Source organism: Primulina huaijiensis, chromosome 8 (genome assembly GCF_012295235.1).
Source record: "Primulina huaijiensis isolate GDHJ02 chromosome 8, ASM1229523v2, whole genome shotgun sequence".
NCBI lineage: Eukaryota > Viridiplantae > Streptophyta > Magnoliopsida > Lamiales > Gesneriaceae > Primulina > Primulina huaijiensis.
Genome location: NC_133313.1, coordinates 1,899,155 through 1,925,258, shown reverse-complemented (window position 1 = coordinate 1,925,258; position 26,104 = coordinate 1,899,155). Strand labels below are relative to the sequence as shown.

At 34.1% G+C, this 26,104-nt stretch overlaps 5 protein-coding genes across 5 annotated transcripts; 2 read left to right on the top strand and 3 right to left on the bottom strand.

Annotated features, from left to right (window-relative positions):
* Nucleotides 1-399: 399 nt before the first annotated feature.
* Nucleotides 400-2,631, bottom strand: LOC140983349 (pectinesterase 2-like). Its single transcript, XM_073450363.1, has 4 exons — nt 2,107-2,631; nt 1,768-1,974; nt 1,420-1,661; nt 400-791 (listed from the first exon to the last, which is right to left on the bottom strand). The coding sequence occupies exons 1-4, from the start codon at nt 2,587-2,589 to the stop codon at nt 632-634; spliced, it is 1,092 nt and encodes a 363-aa protein (XP_073306464.1). The 5' UTR covers nt 2,590-2,631; the 3' UTR covers nt 400-631.
* A 3,953-nt stretch (nt 2,632-6,584) lies between these two features.
* Nucleotides 6,585-10,333, top strand: LOC140982992 (superoxide dismutase [Fe], chloroplastic-like). Its single transcript, XM_073449820.1, has 9 exons — nt 6,585-6,824; nt 6,929-6,972; nt 8,378-8,452; nt 8,749-8,937; nt 9,167-9,338; nt 9,454-9,572; nt 9,657-9,683; nt 9,792-9,815; nt 9,914-10,333. The coding sequence occupies exons 1-9, from the start codon at nt 6,761-6,763 to the stop codon at nt 10,121-10,123; spliced, it is 924 nt and encodes a 307-aa protein (XP_073305921.1). The 5' UTR covers nt 6,585-6,760; the 3' UTR covers nt 10,124-10,333.
* Nucleotides 10,334-12,385: 2,052 nt separating this feature from the next.
* On the bottom strand, nt 12,386-16,551 carry LOC140982919 (ATP synthase subunit delta', mitochondrial-like). The gene is made up of 2 exons (XM_073449705.1): nt 16,202-16,551; nt 12,386-12,899 (listed from the first exon to the last, which is right to left on the bottom strand). Exons 1-2 carry the CDS (start codon nt 16,466-16,468, stop codon nt 12,555-12,557), a joined length of 612 nt encoding a protein of 203 aa, XP_073305806.1. The 5' UTR covers nt 16,469-16,551; the 3' UTR covers nt 12,386-12,554.
* A 1,231-nt stretch (nt 16,552-17,782) lies between these two features.
* Nucleotides 17,783-20,795, top strand: LOC140982739 (pentatricopeptide repeat-containing protein At1g02060, chloroplastic). Its single transcript, XM_073449408.1, has 2 exons — nt 17,783-20,177; nt 20,451-20,795. Exon 1 carries the CDS (start codon nt 17,926-17,928, stop codon nt 20,098-20,100), a length of 2,175 nt encoding a protein of 724 aa, XP_073305509.1. The 5' UTR covers nt 17,783-17,925; the 3' UTR covers nt 20,101-20,177; nt 20,451-20,795.
* A 1,019-nt stretch (nt 20,796-21,814) lies between these two features.
* LOC140982920 (dirigent protein 22-like) lies at nt 21,815-22,390 on the bottom strand. Its single transcript, XM_073449707.1, has one exon. The coding sequence runs from the start codon at nt 22,388-22,390 to the stop codon at nt 21,815-21,817; it is 576 nt and encodes a 191-aa protein (XP_073305808.1).
* Between the last annotated feature and the right edge of the window lie 3,714 nt (nt 22,391-26,104).

Sequence of the window (26,104 nt, the reverse complement as noted above, 5' to 3'; positions counted from 1 at the left end):
TCCAAACCCAGTATAAAAAAATATATTAATTAGTAAATACGATGCATGCTTGAGTCAAAATAATATAAATCATTTTTTTAAAAAAAAATTAGGGAAATTATTTCTTCATTAATGCCATCTTTATGAATTGAATATAAATATGAAAAGAAATTGTATAAATAATTCAGTTCAAGTAAATAATATGTTAATTTTTACTTACATTGTAACAAATAAATTTTATAGTGAATGAAATACCTCATATAATTAAATTATACAATTGATAATTACAAAAATTATTAAAGTTTTTAAAAAACTAAATAGGAATTTATCATATGAAAACTTTTAGACTTGTGATGCATCACAATCTTGATCTTCTACGAATAATTTCAATGATCGAACCCGAAAATCAAAATAATTAAATTAAAATCCTAAATTTTTCTTGATTAAATTTTCAATCAAGAATGATTAGATATAAAATACACACTAACAACTATCAGCAATCCTCACGTATTAGGGTTGGATAGGAAATTCTAGCTAAAGTAAACTAATTTTTTTAAAATAAAATAAAATAAAATAAATCGACTATTTATTTGCTATAAACAACAATCGTATGTCGTCGGATAATTTATTTTGCTAATCCAACGGTTGATATTTACAGTTTGGTAGGAGGAAGGAGCCACTTAGAGCCTTCAATAAAACCAAGAGTGATGAATTGTTTAGCTTCGGCATCATTCAGTTTCTTGGTGAATCCTGCCCGTTTACCTTGAGCTGATCCTGGACCTTTATTGTTATATTCTCCAAAATACACAGTCCTGCATGCATAAAATTAATTTATTATATTTTAAATATAGTATAAAAGCCAATAACATCCATGAGAAAATCAAAATAAAAGAAAAAATGTTGTGAATTTAAATTACAGTATATTTTAAGGGGAAAAATTTTAATTTTGAAAATAATTATACATACTGAGGGATCGGGTGACGATTATGGCTTCCTCGCCCTGGCTCGAGCGTAAAATTTTCAGTTTTAGTCTAATAACTTTATTTTTAAAAAAATTAATTTTTTTTATCGTAACGTTGACACGACACATATTGGTTGTATGACACAGTTCATTGCAGTTGTACTAGGTCAGAAAGGACTGTATGAAGCAAAACTATCATATATTAAGACCGAAAATTTTCAAGTTAGAAATCCAACGTCACAATTAGGCCATATTCTTACATATTTTCCTATCAAAAATTCCCCATTTACTTGACTTGAGGGCTCTCGAGACTTGGCATGAAAACTAGACTTACGTACGTGTCCGATTCTAGTTACTTTGTGTCCAAGTTTTTGACGAGTAAATCGACATGCAAAGGAATATATATATTGAAAACACACTTTTTGGCAGATATAAATGTAAATAAATATACACAAACAAAACTACAAACGTATACTCACTTGTTATTTTGTGCATCAAGATTGTTGGACCATCCTTCGGGGTTGACAGCATCACTAAATTCGGAGTAAGCATACACCACCCTAGCATAAGGCATCCATGCCCTGCCGAGGTACGCGTGATTGCCTGTGCCCGTCACCTTGCAATGCGCGAACACATACCCGTTGCTCTCGTCTACTTTGGTCCTTGCCTGCGCCGTGATCATTGCCATTCCATCCCCGGGAATCACATATGTCTCCGTGTTCTATAAAAGGGAAAACATTTAAAAACCCTACACTTTGTATTAAATATCAGATGGTTGTCTCGTTTCAAACTCGTTTATATTTGATATAATTGAAGAAGATATATACCAAATATAGGGATCTTCCACTGCCAAAAATGAAATCAACAGTGCCTTCAATATAGCAGTCCTTGAAGAAATGCTTTCCTTTGTCATCGCAAAGAGTATCTTGAAACCCATATATCTTGCAATTATAGAACGAAGCTTTGTCTCCGCCGATCCTCAGAGCCACCGCCTGGGCCCCCTTCCGGACTCCGTCAGGCCTCGGGGCAGAATTCTAACGGGATAATCAAGAAACCAAAGAACTTACCAATCAAACAAATCATATATAATTTCATTCAAGAATCCAAATAAAGTGATAAAACCCGGAAATCTTGGTGGAAAAATGGATTCAGGAACAGATACAAACCACAATTTTCACATTAACTGCGCTGAAATAATCCGATTCGACGATCAAAGTTGCACTATCCACAGTTCCATACTCTGCTGCGGTTCCGTCGTATATCAAACTCGGCATATTGTTCGAGTCCCCGTAGAACGTAATGAACGGCTTGTACCTGTCAATCTTGATCTTTTCTGTGTAATTTCCAGGTCCAATCCACAAAATAACACGATCTTTGTTGCCTGTCGGTATGCTCTTTATCGCATCATTCACAGTCTTGAAATCTCCACTGCCGTCGGTTCTGACTTTGATCACCTTGGCTCCGGCTTCCGCAGCTTCGAGGGCCGGATCTAGAGACCCTTTTCGGACAGATGCAGGGCCAACGTTTTGATCGAACCAGCTGCTTAACTGGGACTTGTCGGCGGGGATAACTGTTGTGTCATAGGAACGAACAAAGGGTAGGAAGAGGAGGAGGATTACAAGTTGCATGCATGCCATTATTCCAGCCATTTGACTTGAGAATTGGTTTTTGATTATTTTTGGTTAAATGAGATGATGCTTGATATCCGTAATTTATATACAATTTTCATAAGAATGTGTATACAAAAAAATCCTGAGATGAAGCGAAATTCAAGTGGGAATTCTCGTTTTTGGGTTGTTTTCGGCTATGCTTAGCCCCTCAATTTTTGAGGGGGAAATTAGGAGGTTCAAGAGAAAAGATAGGACAAACAGAAACATACTTGTATAGTTGTATAGATATATACGTATGTATAGAGTTAAATATACACTCCGAAAAATGTTAATAATACTCAACCTCATATAATTAGTCAATTTCTAGACTTATTTACCCTTACATATACTTTCCTTAAATTACAAAATCTTGATTTATCTAAGAAAATATAAATAAAAACTTTTGTACATCAACAACTAAAAATTTATTTACAAAAAAAATTAATATTTTAAAATTTTCCATATTTTAATATATAAAATAACGAAGAGTTTATCTCAAGATTTAGTAGGGTACATTAAATTTTGGTTAATTTTTTTTTTTACAAATATATAAAATTATTGGAAGTATAAAATTTTGGAAAATCAAAATTTTACTAATTTACTGGACAATAAAAAATATTTATATTATATCATTTAAAAACCTAATCCTAAAAAAATTAATTTACTATAAATTTTCTAAATTTTAATTAATTATATATGTTTAAATAATCAACATATCGGTTGTTTTCCAACTAAATTATATATACTCAAATCTATAACAACTTTGAAAAATTAGTTGTTTATTATGATAAAAAAAAAATTGTTTCTTGCACAAAACTTAATTCCAATAATCAAAATAGAAAAATTAATTATTTAAAATGTGTACAAAATATATATTTATTTTAAAACATTGATGTATTTGAAATATTTAACAAAATAAAGAATCAAAATATATTTAGAATACCGAGTGATTTATGTCAAATTAGACATGCGAACTTAAATTGGTTCAATCTGTTGGAATTTTTGGGGCCATAAATGTAATTAAAAATTTTTATATGTAATCAATTAAATAAGTCGTAAACTTATGTGGTCTAATTTAGAATAAGAATTGACTTGAGGACTTAAATGTCATGATATTATTGTGTGGATATCATATAATATTTCTAGTTTGTTGAGGGGCCAAATTAGAAATAATAAAATTTGTTTAATTATAAAACAATGGTTATGTTTCCAATCTGCATAATAACGTTTTCAAGCTTTGTATCACATCAACAAAACTCTCTGGCTTAAAGGAAATATAAAGATTGAAGATCATCACCGAAAATTGACTGCAAAATCATGGATTCGGGTACGCTTCCGCAATTATGATTGTTATATATGTTGTTTCTTGAGAATTGAATAATATTTGGGGATTGTGTGATGAGATATGAGATCCAATTGAATTTCTTCACAATCAACTACTGAAATTAAATCAAATTAAAGATGAAATTCATTTGATCATGATATGCAAAAAGTTCTTTATCCGTGTCCACTGTCCACCTTAATGCATTGAGTCTAGAATTATCCCCTAAACCTGGATTATGTATATTTTTATGCAAATGTGCATTATGATGAATTTTTTTTACATAATGTGTTTGACTAGTGTATCTGATCTGGAGGCACTGAGTTCGATTGATTTGTAAGGTGAAAGAAATCACTACAAGAAGTGAGATAACACTGTGAGTGATGTACATGCGATATATACCGTGAGAGATGTGATTATAAAAAAAATCACAAAAAAGTGGAATACAAAAGACTAAGAAAAGTGTCAGAGGAGAAATAAATCAAATTGTTGGATTTTTTTAGAATTTTATTGTCACGTAAATCTGCAATTCGAGAGATAATGGGAGAACAAAGAGAGCTTGCTGATTTTGGGCTTTAGGTGAATAAAAATAATTTGACAAAGCCTTTTTTTTTTCCATACAGAGCAGCCTAGAATAAACATCGAACAACTATTCTTACCATGACAAGATTTGAACATTTTCTAACTTTTCTCAAACCAAGTTAATTTTTTTCTATTTTTGTCTAAATTGCGAAGTCGTTCCTGAGCTTTTCGACATTAAAAAATAAAAGTAAGGTTGAAAAATACGAATCCGAGTTCGAAGAAGGGATTTTTTAACTTTTTCTCAAACCAAGTTAATTTTTTTGTTTATTTGTTGATTAATTGTGTGCTACAGAACTTTGGCAGGCTATTTGGATTCAAATACATAATAATATTTTTNTTTAAAGCTTTGATTTACATACGGTTATTGTAACTAGAAAACACTTATGCGCAAAAATTTGGTGCAGCTGAGTCTGTAATTTCCCCACAAATAGAATTCCTCCATTTTTTTTTCCATTTCAAGTCAAACTGCTTATTTTAAGAAAAAAAAAATTGTTGGCAATTTTTTTACCGGGATAAGGTTTTTTTTTTGTTACAAGAAAAGGAGGTCACCCGCCATTGAATGATTAACGTACTATAATTCTTTTCAAATAGCTTATTCTCATCTTGTCTTCTTCAATAGTTTCATCGAAGGGTTCAGATAGTTCTATATCCTTGTTGGTACTTTAGTACTTCTCCTGTTTTGTTCTCAATGATATGGTTGATCCTGATTTCTTCAATTGAAACCTGATTCAAAATGGATAGGTGGCCCTCACGATCCATCTCGACGACTGTGAGGACCTATGTCCTTATTAATATATAATTAGTTTACAATCACGATTAATTAACAAAAACAACAAAAACGAGTAAAAATTTTCTTTCCGAGGTATCGAAATTTCTAATCCAGCGATGACTGTAAGTTTGTCCCAATGTTTCCTCCAATTACAGACACCCTCTGCAAAAGTTTTACACTTTTCTTCAATTCATAAACCCAAATGGTTAACGAAGGTTTGTTCCTATGAAAATGGTACTCCGTTGATATAGTGAGCATGAAGTTCTTAGTTGGCTTTAATTTTTTGAGTAATTTTTTGTTTTTTGTTTTAATATTACGAATATATTTTTCTGTCCGATCTAACTAGTTTGACGGATCTAAAGAGTTTGACGGATAAGAAGCGTTACATTTTGAATATAAGTCGAGCGGGTAAATGTTTATGTTTAGACATGACGGGATGGGTATCGAGTCTTTCAAAATTGTAAAGAGTCAATCTCATGTTATGTTAAACACAACTCTCAAACCCGACTCATTGTCATTTATAAACAAGTTTTTTTTTTTTTTTTTAATTATAATACACGTACTACATTGTGTTAATGTAGTACACAAGTACACATAATACAATTTTGTCTTTATTTATGAATATTTTGTTTTTATTATATGTTTAGTTTGAATATAAAATGAGATTATAAGGGTACCAGGTTAAAAACTAAATAAATATTTTTGGACATATTTGGGATCTGTGCCACAAATTCTAGGAGGATGTTATTCATATATACAACAAAAATTTCTGATTGCTAGTCTTTTAAAATATCACAATAAGTAGTTAGGATGGTTGATTTTCTTTTTCATATTGCGAAAAAACTGAATCCTTAAGATGTTCTCATAGAACGTCGAATTTGATGTTGTTTTACATATCGTTACATTAAATGTTTCGAAGATGTATGCGATAACATCGTCGTAACATTTAAAGCAACATTGATGTTTTATGAGATGTCTCTTCAAAGATCTTGAACGTTTATGATATGCCTATCGACAGATGTACAACATATCATAACTATATATATATAGAGTAAGTCTCTTGTGAGACGGTCTCACGAATCTTTATATGTGAGATGGGTCAACCCTACCGATATTCACAATAAAAATTAATACTCTTAGCATAAAAAGTAATATTTTTTTATGAATGAGCCAAATAAGAGATCCGTCTCACAAAATACGACCTGTGAGACTGTCTCACACAAGTTTTTGCCATATATATATATATATAATTGAAATATTTATTTTTCTAATCCAAAATTTTATTTTATTAAAATAAAATAAAATGAAACTTTTTTCAAGATTGTACTACCCATTTGCAGACGAGATTTTGTTGAGAGTACAATATATGGTCGTACTCGTACGTTGTGCTTGCCCCAACCACACTCCCACAAGGAATCGCAGCCACCGGATTTGCTCGCGTCCGAGATTATTCGAAAGCCGAGACTTTGATTTGAGAAGAAGTGAGTGCAGAGAATATCATGGCTGCGACTGCGGCAACAGCCACTAATATTCCACTGAGTTGCGGGTTATTTTCCTCCCAAGGTTGCTAATTTTTGCTGTTTGAGTACAATGGTACAAGACCGATTATCGCTGTTGTTGATTTGTAAATGCCTGTGTTTTTGTTGGTTCGTAAATTTGTGTCGCAGGATTTTTTGGGTCGACTCGCGGCATCCAAACGAGGAAGAGTGAGGTATGCTTATGTTTTGCGTATTTATAACGTGGCCGTATGAGGGGGTTAGGTTAAGTTCCATGGTGATTATTTTTCGTTTGATCGTATCATGCAAATGGGTACGAGTTGTGATTGATGAAATGTCGAACTGAAATGTAAGTGGCGAGCTTCTGGGTTTTGCATCTCATTGAATTGAATGTTGGATACGCTTACTAGTTTTTTAAGTAGGATTGGAATTCTCTGGATGTATTAACATTTGAGATCTATTCTTTTGACTCCTACTAAGTATAGATGCTAATCACTATTAATATGGGCTTATTTAAGTCATTTTGATTTTGGAATGAACCGCTTAGTTCGAAGAGGTGAGTTTGAAATATACTCCTCAGCCTGAGAAAGTAATTGATTAACTTTTAGCTTGAAAAAAAATTAGGATTTGTAAAATAATTTTCTTAAAGTAGGGGATGTTAGAGTTTTCTCAAAATGTACGTTTCTAAAAGTGAATGAACATGATAAACAAATATGCGAAAACAGATTTATTATTACGTCAATAAATTGAATGATTTGTAAGTATTATGCTTTCTTCTTAGTTTGAGTCTTCTAATCATTCCAACATCTGTAGATAGTGTAATATTTTTTCTTCTAAGCACTCCAACCTCTTTAGATCGTGTAGTACTTTTTCTTATGGTTGTGTGCACAAGTACCTCAAATGTTGGTATTTATAGAACACCCTCGTACCATCAATGAGAAGATCGGGAGCGCGAGAATAAAAAAGGAGAGGCGTATGTGCGTTTCAAAAGTCTAAAGGTGTGACAACCCATGCACCGTTCGTCCAAAATTCAGACTACGGCCGTCCCGCCGCTGACACAATTATTTCTCTTTATTATCTTGATACGGGCCACAATATGATTTGTCCAAATTCAAATTTTTCTTACAGGTGAAGCGTAAGTGTTAGAAGCTTCATTTTTTGGATGAGTGATTTTAGCTTATTTAAGTGTTTTTATAATTTGCAAAGGCCCAAACTAGTTTTTGTTTGCAGAAACTCCTTCTCCAGTATCGGTTCAGTGATCAAACTCACACCCCTAGACCCTAGTTAATTGATTGTCTTGATTCAATAATTCAATATCTATGTGATTATTATATTTCCGAAGCCTTTTGGAAATGGGTGACCATGATGGGTGGACTAACTATTAACAGCCTTAAAAAACGAAGGGTGTCTCCAGTTTTCAGGCCGGAAGCGTCGTGATTTTAGAAAAAAACTGTTTATAAAAAAATTTCACTTGTGGGAGAAATCACCTCTAAGCTCCCTAGTTTGTTTTGAGGTGCAAGAGTCGAAAGATCCTGCTCTGATGTCGTGTCAAGATTGGAATGTATTTTGTATTATCTGCCAATAATGTTACACAATGTTGTTTGAACGTTTTTGATGCAGAAATTGAATGTAAGAGGAGCTGCTGGCGGTGTGATAAAGGCCATAATTGAACTTAAGCCACCACCTTACCCGTTGGTAAGATATGAAAACTCCGTCGAACCTCTACTTGTGTTATTACTTTGTGCCTTATTTTCATGTAACTGTTTGTTCTGGGTCGCCAGTTTTGGCCTGCTATGCGTGGCCGAGGCAGTTAATAACTTATTATTTATTTTATATAGTAAGAACTAGATTCCTTTGGAGAAAATATGTTTCTGTTCTTTTATGAAGGAACAAACAATTACCAAGTGTACTTCATTTTTTATTTCGTACATTTGAAACTATTTTTTAAAATATATATAATTTTGTGCTTGATTTCATTGATTCTGATTTAGGATGCTTTGGAACCTCACATGAGCCGCGAAACATTTGAATACCATTGGGGAAAACATCACAGGGCTTACGTGGATAACCTCAATAAGCAAATAGTTGGTACCGAACTTGATGGCAAACCATTAGAAAAAATAATAATCGATACATACAACAAGGGTGACTTCCTCCCACCCTTCAATAATGCTGCCCAGGTATAATTTTATATTTTCACCTTCTCATGCATGCTTTCCATTTGCACTTCTAGCTTATTTAATCTATAATCCGAATGTGTATGTGTTCAACAAATTCTTGGATAAAATCTAGACGTTGCTCGAGAAAAATGTGCTTTATTTTATTTTATCTTATCAATCTTTGCCGTCCATAATGTATTACTTGTATTCTTTAGAGTCCAGTATTTAGTCATTTTATATCAATTGGCAGGCGTGGAATCATGAATTCTTCTGGGGGTCCATGAAACGAGGTGGTGGAGGTGAGCCATCTGGAGAACTTCTGAATTTAATTAATAGAGACTTTGGTTCTTTTGATGCATTTGTCAAAGAATTCAAGGCAGCTGCAGCAACTCAATTTGGTTCTGGTTGGGCTTGGCTCGTGTGTAAGCACCTTCCTGTTACTTCCTGTTCCATTTTAGATGTCAAGATAATTTTCTCCTCTTAACAAAATGAAGATAATGTTTGTTGATAGTTGATCCCTTTTGATTTTACACATAGACAAAGCAAATAGACTTGACGTAGGAAATGCGGTGAATCCCCGACCATCAGATGAAGATAAAAAGCTTGTGGTCGTGAAGAGTCCAAATGCTGTAAATCCTCTAGTATGGGATTACTCTGTGAGTGTCTCTCTGTTTTTTGGGTTTTGTTCCAAATCCTGTTTCTTTATAATCTCATGAAATTTATCTGCTATGCTGTTGCAGCCGCTGCTTACTCTAGACGTTTGGGAGGTAACAGATAGATAATTTTTTTAACATATCTTCACCGAATAATTACGTTGGGAATTATTTTTAACCATCTCAAACTGTCTTTACATTCTCTCTATTCTTTGAACACAGCACGCATACTACCTCGATTTTCAGGTAAACCACATCGAAGCGCCATGGTCATCAATGATTTATTTATATTTATTGGTGTTGGCTTCCAAGAAATGTAACTTGTAGGAAATATGATTCTACAGAACCGACGTCCGGATTACATATCCATCTTCATGGAGAAGCTTGTATCTTGGGAAGCGGTTAGTTCGAGGCTTGAAACAGCGAAAGCTCAAGCTGCTGAGAGGGAAAGAGAGGAGTTGAAGAAAAGAGAAAACAAAGAGACGGATAGACCGCGTTCAGAGGCGACTGAAGTGTACTTGGAAAGTGATGCAGATGCTGCTGAGGTTGAGTGATTATTGTCTTTTACATGAAATTTTGCATCGAGTTTTTTCCTTTATTTTTGTGGGAAGTAAGACCAGAAGCATATGAGAAGAAGATAAACATCAGTTTTGCGCATTCATGTTGAATCTCATAAGATATATAGTTCCACTATCCCTTTTTACAATGGACATTTTGAAATCATGTGAATTTGAAAGTTAAATAAAATTGAAAGTTGCATGTCTTGTGTGTTATGCATACTTGATGATACCTCAGTGTCAACTTGTCTGCATCAGATGAAAACGAATTAAAAATATGCTTTTGAAATTAGGATGAGATTCCCATCGGCAGTTCTTTGAAATCGTTAACCAAAGCTAAAACCATCTTTTCAAACCAAATCTGCCACCTTTTGGGGTTTCAAAACGAAAAAAATTGAGATTTTACTGTTCGGTTCCGGTTCCCAAAAATAAAATTCTGTACCAAAACACTAAACTAATTCTAAATTTTTAGATACTATAGTATATAGAGATGTTTAATTTACACAATTAAACAATTTAATTAATTTTAATTATTTATATTATATTTGATCCTTATGCGTCTTTGAAAATTATCAGTGTTTTGTGGCTTATTTTTTCCAACCAAAAACGAGACGAGCTACCACTTTTAGATACTCACTTCTGCATCGACGATTGAAATCTTCATTTCTATATCGATGGCTGGAAGCTTGTCCCAATGTTCCCTCCGATTTCGAATAAAAGAGTAGAGTCCCTGAAAAGGGTTTACACTTTTATTCGATTCATACCCCAAATGGCTAACAAGGGTTAGTTCCTATGCAAGCAGTGCTCCTCTGAGATAGTAGGCATGGAGTTCTTCGATGGCTTTCATTCTGTTAGCAACTTTATCAACAATTATTCTTTTTCAATGTAATAATAAATATAAGAAAGTGCCCAATAACGATGGCTAGGAGCCAAAGACAACACAAATATTTTCAATTTATAATCTGGGAATGGAAAACTTTGCCTGAAATTAGTTGTAAGTTCCTCCAATCTCGTATTTGTTTGATGCCGAGTTGCCGACCGTTCGAATATTGTAAAAGATCACAACAACCAAAATAATGTTTAATTCTACGACTTTAATAATTGCATCAACAAATTATTTGTCTTTCATATGATACATTAGAATCATAACAAAATTTTTTATGAGGCGGTCTCACGAGTCACGAGACAGATCTCCTATTTGAGTTATTCATGAAAAACAATTATTTATGTCAACAATATTACTTATTATTGTAAAGATATCACGAATAAATATACGTGAGACCGTCTGACAAGATATGATTATTTACTTTTAGGCGAATGACATCAAGTTGAACAATCATAGGTGAATTATAACGTTGTTGATAACACCTAGTATGTTTACAATTATGTTTTCTAATTGGCTCAATAAGAAAAGTCAATCATTCTGTGTAATAGTTTAGTGTAAGGATCTGAAGCATTTGTCAAAGAATTCAAGGCAGCTGCATCAACAATTTATTTATATTTCACCTGTAGGAATATGATTCTACAGAACCAACGTTCGGATTACATATCCAACGTACTTTATGGTGAAACTCGTCTCTTGGGAGGGAAAGACAGACCGATTTCGAAGGCGACTGAAGTGTACTTGGAAAGTGATGCAGATGCTGCTGAGGCTGAGTGATTATTCTCTTTCACATGAAATTTTGCATTGAGTTTTTGCCTGAGAGCCGAGTGATCAGAATAACAGGAGAAGAAGATCGAAATAAGTTCTGCGCATTCATGTTGAATCTCGTAAGATACATATTGTCCCACTATCACTTTTTTTTTTCAATAGTCATTTTTAATTGATGTCAATGTAAAAGGGGAACAAAATCGAAATTCGTGTCTTGTGTAATGCATAATTGATGAATATTTATATAAAATCATATTTGACCCTTATTTTTTATTTTATATTTAGTAACATGTTTAGTTTCTGTTCTACCTTTTATTCAAACCATTGATTTTAAAACCATGATTAGGCCTACGTTCCATTAGCAGGCTCAAGGCAGGCACAAAACTCAGCTTCGGTACAATTCAATGTAAGATTGGGAAGTACAGCGAGTGCCCGACCAGAAGTAGAAATATCAATTATCATCCAACAGAAAAAAAATCAACCAGGAGCCTAATCACAATTGTAGAACAACAGACACCAAGATCCCAAATATGGAAAGAGGTCTCCGGTTCGAGATCCAATTGTAAGAATCACCATCCTCCCACTCAAAAATGAAAAAGAATAACATCAAAGTTAAAACATACTTGGTTTTTTATATTTATTCAAGAAATCCTTGTAAATGTATTTGTCGATAGTAAGCTGAAACCAGCACTTGAAATGGGTAAAAAGAACCAGAGAAAAAGAACACCAGGATAAAAAAAATACAGGTCAAGTTGAAGACATGCTAGTCTTTAACCATTAACCTGTAAGAGCAGCATTGAGAGCACTGTGTACATCTATGCCGATTTGTGCTTCTGCCTTCTCAACATCAGTTGTTGCTGAACTTAGCTTTTGTTGGAACTCAGCAAGACCTTTCTGAACTAGATTTGCATCGATGCGGTCAACTGGTGTGGCCTCAACAGCTATTATATCGGCAACAGAGTTTGCGTGGACAAACGCAAACCCACTGCTCAGAAAATATTTTGTTACATCGTTACCCTCATGAACTGATAAAATACCAGGCTTTAGTTCAGCAATAGTAGCTACATGACCCGGTAAAACACCCATCTGTCCGGTAGTCGCTGGGACTATGACCATATCAACCTGAAAAGATAAGAGAGATGGAGATTGTGGTGAGGTTAAATAGTTATAAAGGCCCAAAAATGATATTAGAAAAAAGTTGCTAAACCACCAATATCAAAGTTTTAAATATCATTCAGAGAAAGTTGTAGGTGATATATTGTTTGTTCTTTCAGGAATGGTTTTCGTTATTTTCTGTTTCTTAGTCAAAAATATATTTCACCCTCAAGCATACGTTCTAATAAAAGAAAACCATACATTCAGATTTTAAAGTACCCCACAAACTAGTGAAAATTTGAATAACTGAAAAATTGTTGAATGAAGGTAGAATATATCTTTCTGAAAAACAAATTCAAACATGTCACGTTCTCCAATTTTACTTCCAGAAAATACATTTTCAGGCATCATTTTCTAGAAACACCAAAGAAAGTCGCAGATACCTTAACTAAAGTTTCATTTTCATGTCTATATTACACGAGTCTATTAAAAGTGACATACAAAATTAAATGTATTGGTGTATTTGGATTGAGAGAGTACAAATCATACATGATCTAAATCTATCATATTTGTGTTATACTTTTGAATTCTATGAATTTGAATTTTTTTCCGTTTTAAACTTGTTCAAAACAAATGTGTTTCAAATTCTCAAGAAATGAAATCAATTAGGTTGCATTTGGATTGGAAAATTTGGTTGGAGTATTGAACGAATGATTTGAAATAACTTCATATTGACATAAATTTAAAATCCACTACAAAAATTCCAAAAATTAACTAGTCGGGGATTAAATATCCATTGTCAAATGGATTTATCCAAACAAACTAATAAATTTGCTATTTATTGATTTGAAATTCTTGTCTTTTCAAATACATCAATTCAAATGGAACCTTAAGTTGTGTTTGGATTAATGCAATTCATTTTAGTGGAAGGATTTGATCTGAAAATGGATTTGAATCTCAATTACCATCACATAAGTTAATAGAGATGTGGAATTGAAATACACCTGATATAAATCCTTTCAAACAATTAAATGGAACTCAAGTTCATGGCTTCAAACCACTCAATCCAGGTGCACCCTTAGGTTGTGTTTGGGTTGGTAGATTTCAAATCCATGGTTTTAGATTCCATGACTTGTTTGAATGGAATAAGTTGAAGAGAATTCTAATTCTACCGTGTATCAAATTAAACATTGTCATCAGTAATTGAGATACATTTCAAATACAATCAAAATAAGTGTCATTTGAAATTCGGTCTTCAAACCCTTCCCCAAATCAAAACTCATTCCTCCAAATCAATCCTTCCCCAAATCAAATCCTTACATCCAAATGCAACTTAAAGAACAAAGACTTCTTTCAAATTCAAATACCTCCATCCAACCTAAATATATTCAATTTCAATCAAGTTCTATGATGCATGGACACATAAAAAACACACGATATCATTTCGCAATTGAGTAGGAATCCTTGTCAGACACAACATTTATGTCAGATACGCCACATATATACCTTGGAACCTAAATTATAAATAAAAATGGATACAGTCGTTGAACAAATACATTGGCATTTGACACATTTTGGTTATACAAATTTGTATTATAATTAATCAAATCCTAGGAAAAAGGTTCAAATAGCTAACTTTTTCTCATTCTCATTTTGTTGTTCTTTTTCCTCCATAATGATTAGATCCAACTTCTAACAAGTAATAAAGTGATGCTTAAATCAATCACAAGATAAGTACTAATTTCCGTTATCTAATTTATCACATATTTTGAATGATAATTTCAATTTCAGACTTGACAGTAATTATAGATTTGAACAAGTCGTGTAGACTGCATATGCATGTATCCTACATAGGTTACAAGAACTTTTAAGTTTTATAATTATAATAATACTCGGATTATATTCCAAAAAATGAGTTCTAATGCTAGCTGGTCAATCAATGAATGCTAGAAAACTCGCATATAACATTAATAATGTATTTTGCCAGATGATTATAGTGCCTGGTTAGTTGGATATAATTGGTAGAGAATAATATGCTAATGCTTAACGACGCAATTAAAGGAAAAATAACCACAGGATCAACCATAGTTAAGCTAATGCAAGTATAATGGAAAGAGCACACTACTCCATTGAACGGACTTAAGGTCATCCATCTTGAGCAGCTAATGCCTAATGGATTTCTGAGCTCTTGCACTTAGTCAAGAAGTTGCTCGACAAGAGGTTAAAGACCAACATAATGTATACAGATCCATGTGGCTTCATCCATCAAACCAACGAAGAAATATTGATTTCCAAATATTGGTCCAGTAAAATAAATAGAGAGGAAAAAAATCATTTGGGTTTTGATTATCAATCTAGTCTATCAATAAATCACAAATCTGTAGCGGTGAGATTGAAGTCTCTTCAGAAGAAACATATATACACCTCACAATTCACACTCAAAAAATAAGCTATATAAACAATAAACAATTCCTCAAAGTGCATGGGATGGGAGGAGAGGCCAATGCATGAAGAAAGCTAGCAGTTCTTTAATTAATTTATGATCGATTTCCATTCAATTTTAAAAGGAAGAAAACAGAGGCAAAGTTCTCGAAGATGTTTTGATGACATCGTGCTGGATACAAACACATGTTAAGATATCTGACTCAAGAATTTCACACTTTCAATCCATTATTTCAATCCTTTTAATGAATAATAATGATCATGGTATTAAAACTGCTGCAATATCCTCGTAATGTACAAAGCTACACTACCAATCAACGTGCCTCTACCATCTAATTTTAGAAAAGATCCACAAAAGAATCGTCAAAAGAAATTTAGCTGAAAACTACTTTATCTTAAAGGCCCGGGCTATGATAGGGAGATCGATCGAGAATTTTTGGGAAATATAAGAATCATGTTCAGTGCTTAGTCTGCAATAAAAGGATTCTGTTCTACTCCACATGAGCAATATCGATAAATTTAAAACTATTAAAGGAAAACGTATTTTGATCATCAACAAATGAAACCTACGAGATGCTGTTGAGTTCTTGACTCCAGAATTAGACAAACTAAAAAAATCCCAGCAGTGTTACTAAATTATCCATCCGTAACAAAACACTAAAACAAGAAAACAAATCTCAGAATTAACCAAGTCTTCTACAAAAGAGAATTAAGAAAATAAACAACACAAATTCCTAAATATAAATCGAGCCCACCACCTTATTGTCGTAACTCAGTAGCATTCACTAAATAAGATAAATGTTCAAAGACCCATCAAGCCAGAAGCAAGATCACAACTTTCCACACAAAACAGCGAACGAAAATGAACAATACATAAACGGATTTACCTCTTTGGCGGCCAAGATGGAATCGTAAGGAAGAACTAAATTAACGGTGAGCTTAGAGGGAATGGTGGACGGCGTCGGGGGACGTGGCGCCATGTACGAAGAGGGGGTTTTCGGCGGGTCAATATTCAGGACAACTTTCTTCCAAGCGTCAACGAACTTAGAGTCACCCGCCGCCTCCGCCGGGAGATCAGTCGATAATGGGCGATGCCACCTCATCGCGGCAGCGGAAGCTCGGCTCAGGATGAATCGCGAAGCCTGTCTCTGCATTTTGCTCCTGATTTTGAAGACTAGTGTGTGTTTCTTGTGTTCGGAGCTTCGGAGGAAGGTCTACGAAGAGATGAAGATTTCGAATGAATTGCGATGTTGAATGGGCCTCATTGTACAGATAGGCCCACAACCATATTTGGGCCCTTGATAGAACCCGTGGTCTAACAGATTTTTTATTTAGTATTTTTCTACATCTTCGTTTCCGGAAATTTTGACAAAAGCAAAGTTACAAGATCTATATATCTCGTTGGAAATCGATATTTAAGTGAAAAACTTTTAAAAATTATTAAAATAAAAATCACAGACAAGATATAAAAAATTACACTATAATATTTTATGGTGTACAACCACTCACTGTATTTCCAAATAGAACACAATTAATACTGGAGAACAAACACCTCACAAATATTATAAAACTAAGCAATCAAATGATGTAAGATGAGAGAAGACTCGAAGAATGGATGAAGTAAATGATCAATTGATGCATCTATTTATAGCATAACTCAATAGTATGAAACAATATTTTTCTTCTTTTGCCAACCGTGTTTTTCCGCTGCAAATGATGACTTGACTTTTCCTTCATTCATTTAATACTCGCTGTTGGCATTTATTTTGCCGACAGTGAGAAGGGTTATTGAACATCGTCGCATCAACATTATATTTCAGAAGATCGTCTAATGGTTTGCTCGAGCGAGGATGCTCCTGTGATACTGGAAAAGGATCAGAGAAAGCTGTTGGCAAGTGAACTACATGCTTTAGCTATAAGCACCTGTTTATTAACTAGTCTTGTAAGATCACTTTTTTTGGGTATAAAACGATTTATATTTGATACCGTAGCGAAATCTCGATATATCGAATAAAATAAATATTGGAACAGATCCAAATGTATCAGTTTCACGAAGTAACAAATGAAACCAAAGTGGGAATGATTAATAATCAAACCATACCAACCATAGATTTTTTGTTTGGATTATTATAATTAATGATTTTGATTATTGTCAAGAAGAAACTGCCGATATACGTAAAAATATCTAAATATTTAACAATATAATTCATAATATTACAATTTAAAATAAAATAAAGATGTAAATGTTCGAAGTGGATTACTTTATTTAAAAAATAAATAAATAATTCACCATTGTGATCATGTATAAGTTCTTCTCGTATTTAAATTCGATTATAATTTATACTTTATTTATTGAATTTTTATTAATTTATATTCATATTCTGTATAAGAAATTTCATATTCTGCAATTGTATAAAAATTGTTTTACTAAAATTTCATATTTTAATAAATAAATCAAACTTTCAAAACAAAATACCATCAATTTTACGATTGGTTCGATTATAATTGTGTTGATCGGTTTAATTCGGTTGATTTCGAAAACGGGTTGCTGGTGGCGTCGGCCGGCGAGTTTTGGGAGGTTGGTGGCGCCGCCTATCCCTCCAAGTTCTCGATGAACTTCAGGAGGAAAATCTTCCAATTCAAGCTCTCGTACTGCACCTCTGTCTTCCCTTCAAATCTCACGCAAGTATTCCGCCAACCGCCTCCGTTTTCCGCCTTCGCCGTCTCTGCTGTGGTCGCACCCGATAAGAAATCAAAGAAAGATGAATCTCATGATTCCAAGCCAACAAAAACAAAGAAAGCCCGAACCATGGCCAGGCTCATCAACGCCGCCGCCGCTTGGTCGGTCCGACTCGAGTCCTTCCTCTGCACCACCACCCCGCTCTCCCAAACAACCGTTCTCCAAACTCTCCGCCTTGTCAAAACCCCTTCCAAAGCCCTTCGGTTTTTCAATTGGGCGGAAGGTTCTGGCTTTACACACACCCATCACTCCTACTTCATCATGCTCGAAATTCTTGGCCGGGCTCGTAACCTCAATGCGGCTCGGAACTTCCTAATTTCTATACCCAAGAAATCCAACCATGTTGTACAGCTGACTGACAAGTTTTTCAACAGCTTGATTCGTAGTTATGGTGATGCTGGGCTTTTTCAAGAATCTTTAAAGGTATTTAAGCTAATGAAATCAATGGGCATTTCTCCTTCAGTTGTTACTTTTAATTGTCTGTTCTTGATTTTGCTCAAAAGTGGAAGGATGAGAACGGTTTTGGATCTATATCATGAAATGCTTAGCACATATGGAGTGAATCCGGATTTGTATACCTTTAATATCTTGATAAGAGGCTTTTGTAGGAACTCGAGGATTGATGAAGCATTTAGGATCTTTAAAGAGATAGAGAAATTTGATTGTACACCGGATTTGTTAACGTACAATACGATTGTTGATGGTTTGTGTAGAGATGGAAAGGTGAACATGGCACGTAATGTGGTTGATGGTATGCAAAAGAAAGGGGAGAATTTGAAGCCAAATGTTATTAGCTACACTACTTTGATTCGAGGGTATTGCGGAAAAGGAGAAATTGGCGAGGCTATGGATGTGTTCAGAAAAATGGTTGACCTTGGCATCAAGCCGAATGAAATCACTTATAATACGATTATTCAAGGGCTCTGTGAATCTCAGAACTTTGATATGGTAAAAGAGATTTTAGGGAAATGTGATGGAGGGGATGTGGGATTGGTGCCAGACACGTGTACTTTTAACACGGTGATGAATGCTCATTGCAATGGGGGGAATTTGGACGAGGCTCTGAGAGTTTTTGAGAAGATGACGGAACTGAATGTTAAACAAGATTCAGCCACGTATAGTATGCTGATTAGGGCTGTGTGTAAAAAGGGAAATTTTAACGTGGCAGAGAAGTTGCTTGATGAGTTATTTGAGAAGGAAATTTTGTTGTGTGAAGATGGTTGCACGCCTGTTGCTGCAGCGTACAATCCCATTTTTCGTAATTTATGTGCAAATGGGAAGACTAAGAAAGCTGAGAGAGTGTTCAGGCAGCTAATGAAACGAGGGATACAAGATCCTCCGGCTTATAAAACTTTGATTTTGGGGCATTGTAAGGAAGGGACGGTTGAAGATGGGCATAAACTCTTGGTCTTGATGTTGAGGAGAAGTTTTGTCCCTGACGCCGAGATTTATGAATCACTAATAGAAGGTCTTCTATGTAAGGGTCAACCAAACCTCGCCTACGACACCTTGGAAAAGATGTCGAATGGTTCCCACCTTCCAAGAACATCCACATTCCACCGTGTTCTTATGGAACTTGTCAAAAAGGATTCTTCTCATGAATCGGCTTGCTTGATTATGCTAATGTTAGACAAACAGATTAGACCAAACATCAATCTCTCAACAGATGCAATCAAAGTGATCTTCAGGAGTGGTGCACAGAAAAAGGCATTTCAGCTTGTTAGGAGTCTCTATAAAAATGGTTACATAGTCCATATAGAAGAACTGATTGTGTCACTTTGCAAGGATAGAAAGTTCATGGAGGCAAGTGAATTGCTCGTGTTCAGCCTGGAAAATGACCAGACTGTCGATATTGCCATATGCAATACTGTTTTAACGGGTCTCTGTAAAGGCCACAGGCTATCAGAAGCATTCAACCTGTACTATGAATTGTTAGAGAAGGGTATAGAACAACCTTCAAGCTGCATTGAAGAGTTGAGAATCGGTCTCGAAGCTGAAGGAAAATTGAGGGAAGCCGAATTCGTTGCCAAAAGATTACTGAACTAAATTCAGGTGACCAGTTTCGGGCATTTCATGCAAGAAAAGTTATTGGCACCAGTCGGAGTTGGCTGAGACTTGGAGAGGTACTCATGTTTCATGATTTCCTTTTACATTTTGACTGTATTTTATATGTTTTTAAGGGCTTTTCTATAAAATCTCACGGATTGAATTTTAGCAGAAGCTGTTAATTTTTCTTTATTTGGTGTTAATTTATTTATATGTTGCTTGTTGTTGTGACTTGTGAGTTCTGCTTAATCTATATAAATATATATGTGTGTGTGTATTTGAATTAATTACGGTTTCTTATTTATTTGTTAAATTAAACTTTGACTTGGAGTTCTCTTTTGGATTGACAGGAATCAATGGCTGCAAATTTGTGCAGAGCATGGACTGCAAATTCAGAAAGTTCCTGCTGCCACTCCCCTAGCTCCCGCTCCCGAAATGATACACAGGGCAAGGAGCATTTTACCTCCTCGAAAGTTCGTGGCGTTGGGGATCCGACGACCTAACTTTGTCGACGCTACACGGGATGTAATTCGACCGTTGTATGTACTCTTCATGTCTCGTGTCAAAATGTGAAAATATTTATTCAGATCTTTGGTTTTGTTCAAGTTGATTATTGATTATTGATTGTTGTATAGTAACTTTAGTCCTTTGTTCATAAAACATGGATGACCCAATCTACGACTGTATTTGCAAAATGAGAGGGAATTAATATTTAATCATTTCTAAAAAAATATAAATGTATTATTCCTTATTAATTGTTATTATATCATATATGTGCCTGTTTATGCTATCGTGAATGAGATGTTCGAACAAGTTTTAAATTTTAGTTGTAAACTTCTCGCTTATTTTCCAAAGTTCTAAAAAGCGTGAAGCGCCCCGAAGCACGGATGTCGAGCTCCAAGCTTTTCAAGCTTAAGCGAGATTACTACATACTTAAGCGTGAAAAAACGTTTTTTATTTTTAGTGTAATTCTAATTATCTCAAACCAATAAATAGATAAAATAATACATAAATATGATAAATATAAGTTTGATGCATTAATTCTCATATTTATAAAAACATAAAAATCTCAAAATTACAATCTTTATCTGTTTTTGTAACTAGAACACATTAAAAATCCTAAATATTTGTCAAATTATTGTCAGACACGCTTAATCATAATTAAAATTTAAAAATAAACATCACAATTATAAACTTAAATTATTATTTTAAAATAAAAAGACATACTTTCAAAATAAATTTTTAAAAAATAACAAATGCGATTAATTGTGCTTAAGCATGCTTAATTAAACGCCTTAATTACGCCACTTTTTTCCGCTTTTCTCTGAAACGAAGCATTTTTTTCAAGCTTCAAGCTTAAGCGGGCTTTTTAGAACACTGTTATTTTCTATCCATGAAAAGTGCTCACTTTTTTTATTATAAGAATTTAATATTTTTAAATGAAATAAAAACTCCAAACAAGAAATGAATAAATCTACAATGCCAGACTAACGTTCCACAAGAATTGGTGTGAGATTTTATATCAAATCCATCAATTTAATCACGAAGAAACAGAATGGAGTAAAAAAAATATAGAGTCTACAAACTAAAATTCAATTTCACAACCACATTTTATTAATGTTTCAGTATATGCATGTATCTCTCGAGATGCCCTATTATGGATCTTGTTTATTCACGCCAATGATTCATCAAATGACAAATAATCATGGCCACACTAAGGATAAATGACATACAAAGTATAATTGAAAACGCCATGCCCCGTGGCATCAAAATCTAAGTAAGTACGGACGGTAGCTATACCTCGTGCTAATCTAAAAACACCGGTACCACCAACTATAGATAACTCCCGATCACCGGCAGCAGATAGTGGGTTTCTTCCGAACATGGAGAGTGTGCTCCCGTTGTATTTACCACTAGTGAAAACGTAGTTAATACTCGAAGATACCGCCGGGTCGTTCAAATCTGAATAACCGATCAACCCTTGACCTCGCCCGATGGGTGCCGAGTTTAAATCGGTTCCGACGGTTAGTAAGCTATCTGCCACGATGAGTCTGCCGAAATTGGTCGGTGAAGTCGGAGTAATGCTAGCTTGGGCTACTTGCCAAGCTGATTGCCTAGGACCACCTACGAAATCTTGAACGTAGAACTGGATCACGGCGGTTTTCGGTACCGACGGTTTCTTTAGGTTTCGGAACCAGACTTCTACGGGTTCGGGGCCGTGACACAATATTGTCGATGCATGTATTAGTGTGTATAGTGTAACAAACAGAAACAGATTAATTTTCTTCATAGTCCCTCTTATTGATTTTCCTCCTATATAAAGTTTTGATTTGGTAAAATGTAGAAGGAACACATATTTATATCCATTAATGAAGAATATCATAGCATAAGAAGAAAAGTTCCTTTGGGATACGTAACGTTTAGCCTCCTCCTTACCTGTTTAAATCTCAGTGGTTTGGGGGTCATTGTGTCCTGGAATTATTTGACTATATGATTGAACATTGAAAGCAATCACTTGACATAATTTTGGGTGATATTTTTTGTTCAATTTTCGATATTTTCGAATGATTAAAGTTATATTTGTAGGAATGTAGGAATAATGTGATGTATATTTAGTTTTATTTTTAGAAATCGATAATTTCATTCTATATATATGTGTGTGTATAGGGTTACACGATAACTTTTGTGAGATGTCGTGAGTCAATTTTGTGAGAAAAATATTTTATTTGTGTAAGGTCCTGAGCCTGCCATTTATGGACCTTGCAATAACAATCCTTGGACCCGGCCTAGCTTGCACTTACTCACAGGACTCCTCCCCCTTGGCAGGGAAGTTTGTACCTCCCCAGGTTTCGATCCAATGACCTCCAGGCTAAGTACATTGATCCTTGAAACCTGGTACCAATTGAGCTAGCTCAATTGTGATTGCAGGGCCCATAAGTGGCAGGCCCAGGGCCTTAACTTGGAGGTCATTAGATCGAAACCTGGGGAGGCACGTAGACCACTGTCAGGGGTGGCCCATAAGTGGCAGGTCCAGGGCCTTAACTTGGAGGTCATTGGATCAAAACCTGGGGAGGCACGTACACCACTGTCAGGGGTGGTGAGTTCTGTGAATAAGGTACTTAGGTTATCATGAGGGAAGCGTTGGCTCGGTCCAAGCAGGTCCAAAAGGGACAGGCCCAGGTCCTTACAATTTATGTCGCTGATATTGTAAATATAGGTAGAGTTGACCCATCTCATGAATAAAGATCTATAAGACTGTCTCACAAAAAAACTACTAACAAGGTTAATATTGGCCTCATGGTCCGATTTCTTAGATTTTTTACCTTATGATATTTTATTTTGCAAACTAACCTTCGTTGATGCAAGCTGATGTAAATAATAATTAATGACTACGTTAATAAAATCGATAATAATAACAAAATATTTTGAATATTTTATATTTTCAGCATCAAATTTGGAGGACCCGAATCATTTAGTTAGAAGTCAAGTCTTTATTTTACATTAAAAGTGATTCATGTGTCATTTTAAGAATTTATTTCCAGTCTGCTTTATTTTCATCCATAGTTTCTAGTTAAATCTATATTTTTCAGCATTAAATCGAGGACCCGAATCAGTTTGGTTAGAAGTCATATACTTATTTATTTTATTTATAAATTTGTGTTGAATGACATCTGATACGCCACAAAAACTTTCATGGTAAATATAAAATAATTAAATTAATTATTTAAAATTTATATAACAAAATATTTTGAATACATCATTTTTAAATGAAATGAAAAAAACATTTAAATTTAATTTATATAAAATAATTAGTTTAATTATATTAGATTAAGTTATCAATGTGTCTTACAACATTATAAAATTTATGATCTTTGTTCTCATTTCTTGTATAATTTTTATTTTTTTAAAAAAATAATTGCAATTTTGACTCATATGTTCCCCACCTAGCCGTGGTCGGGTGTAGTAAAATATATCTAGTAAAATTTGCAATATTATACTATATATATTGTTAAAATAAAATAAGTAAAATTAACAAAAAAAATAAGATAACGATAATAGTACTGAAATTTGACAACATAGATTATTAATATGCGACAGGACATACAAACAAGTTATCTTTACTATATTACAGTGTGTAACCCAACCCCAAAGATATTTTGTTTAAATATTATGATTTGAAAATTTAGATAATTGATTTGACAACACAACTATAATTTCATTATTTGGTATAATATCAAATTGATTCTTTTTTAATATATAGTTGTGATTGAAAGTTGAGTTTATTTAGGTTGAGCTACTTGCCAAGCTCATTGCCTAGGACCATCTAGGAAATCTTGAACATAGAACTGGATCACGGCGGTTTTCGGTACCGACGGTTTCTTTAGGTTTCGGAACCAGATTTCGACGGGTTCGGGGCCGTGACACAATACCGTTGTCGTGTGTATTACTGTGTAAAACACAAAAAAACTGAAACAGATTAAATTTTTCCATCGATCCCTCTTGTTTATTTATAAAGTTTTGATGTAGAAGTCACACATATTTATATCCATCAATGAAGAAGAAAAATTCCTCCGAGATACGTAATGTTAGCCGCCTCAGTGCCTTTTCAAATCTTAGCGGGTTTGTGTGTCAATATGTTCTGGAATTATTTGACTATATGATTGAGCATTGAAGCTAATTGCTTGAGATAATTTTGGTGATATTTGGTTCAATTTGAGATAATAAAAGTGAGAGTCAATTCTTTAGCTTTATTTCATGTTTGTTACAAATGTTGATTTTCGTTTGAAATGTCGGGTTAAGCGTGTATGAGTGAGAGTAGTACTAGGATGGGTAACATACTGGGAAGTTCTCATGCGTCAAGTTACTGACGTTGCGCCGTTTGATCGAGTTGGCTAAATGGGCCATAAAAGAGTGACACCATATCTTAACGGGTAATACTGTCTCTGCTGGGGACGTGACCGACTTTAGAGAAATGGTAAGACTGATCTATAAGGTATATGAGACAGCACTGACAGATAGACACACACCTCCATGGACTCATGGACCTAACAGACCCATTAACACCCGAGTAGGTGCACTTTGCACCACCACAAGTATAAGGAAATAAAGTTGCGTCTTTGCTAATAGTTATAGTTTTTGGCTTAGTGATAAACGCTTGATCTTAACATCGTTCTTGGTGCCATAAACCGATCGAGGATTCATGTAATTTAAAGAATTTATTTTGTTTTCATCCCAACATCAAAATTGAGGACCAGAATAGTTTAGTTAGAAGTCAAGTTTTTTTAATTTTTTTCCCCACAAATGATGCTGAATAACACCTGGCAAATCCGCTCAGAATTTCGTGGTGAATATAAACTAAATAAAGTTTAATTATTTAATAATTATATAATAAACACCTTAGATAAATTTACAGCCACGATTATGGTTCAATTCATGTACCAATAATACAATTTCGATTTTTTTTAGAGATAATTCCAATTGTGACTCACGTGTTTCCCACAGAACTATGGTCGGGTGTGCTTTTATTTTTTAATTTCCGTTATATCCAAATACTTGTCATAATTTTAGACTTCCTTCAATAATTTCAGGAAAAATTACAATATTCATTCGGTAGGTATATTCACTTTTTATTGATTTTGGTAGTATGAAACCATTCTATCACCTCTCGAGCTCATGTCCACACAAATGCGACTGCACTCTCTTATAACAAATAATATATATACGTTCTCGTTTTACGAAAATGATGATTCAAGTTATTATAAAAATCCATTGTAATTCATACATATTATAAGTCATTTTAAACTTTTATTATTCTAAGAATTTTTGAGATATAAATACGTGGAGTTTAGCTAACTCACCCTTTTGAATGTTAGCCGGTTTGAAATGCTTGGGAATCATTTGACTATTATGAAATTTGGTGTTTCCGAATACGTAATTGCTGGAGTTGCATACATTGAATTATTAGCCTTAAAACAAAAAAGGAAAAATTATTAGATTTTATATA

What these genes read in the sequence shown, in the direction of transcription:
- LOC140983349 (XM_073450363.1), bottom strand. Translation starts at nt 2,589, where the DNA reads ATGGCTGGAATAATGGCATGCATGCAACTTGTAATCCTCCTCCTCTTC. An exon ending in CAGTTAATGTGAAAATTGTG is followed by an intron (nt 1,975 to 2,106) that starts GTTTGTATCTGT and finishes TTATCCCGTTAG; the next exon opens with AATTCTGCCCCGAGGCCTGA. An exon ending in GTGGAAGATCCCTATATTTG is followed by an intron (nt 1,662 to 1,767) that starts GTATATATCTTC and finishes TCCCTTTTATAG; the next exon opens with AACACGGAGACATATGTGAT.
- LOC140982992 (XM_073449820.1), top strand. Translation starts at nt 6,761, where the DNA reads ATGGCTGCGACTGCGGCAACAGCCACTAATATTCCACTGAGTTGCGGG. An exon ending in TCCAAACGAGGAAGAGTGAG is followed by an intron (nt 6,973 to 8,377) that starts GTATGCTTATGT and finishes TTTTTGATGCAG; the next exon opens with AAATTGAATGTAAGAGGAGC. An exon ending in TGGTTGGGCTTGGCTCGTGT is followed by an intron (nt 9,339 to 9,453) that starts GTAAGCACCTTC and finishes TTTTACACATAG; the next exon opens with ACAAAGCAAATAGACTTGAC.
- LOC140982919 (XM_073449705.1), bottom strand. Translation starts at nt 16,468, where the DNA reads ATGCAGAGACAGGCTTCGCGATTCATCCTGAGCCGAGCTTCCGCTGCC. An exon ending in CCATCTTGGCCGCCAAAGAG is followed by an intron (nt 12,900 to 16,201) that starts GTAAATCCGTTT and finishes TTATCTTTTCAG; the next exon opens with GTTGATATGGTCATAGTCCC.
- LOC140982739 (XM_073449408.1), top strand. Translation starts at nt 17,926, where the DNA reads ATGAACTTCAGGAGGAAAATCTTCCAATTCAAGCTCTCGTACTGCACC.
- LOC140982920 (XM_073449707.1), bottom strand. Translation starts at nt 22,390, where the DNA reads ATGAAGAAAATTAATCTGTTTCTGTTTGTTACACTATACACACTAATA.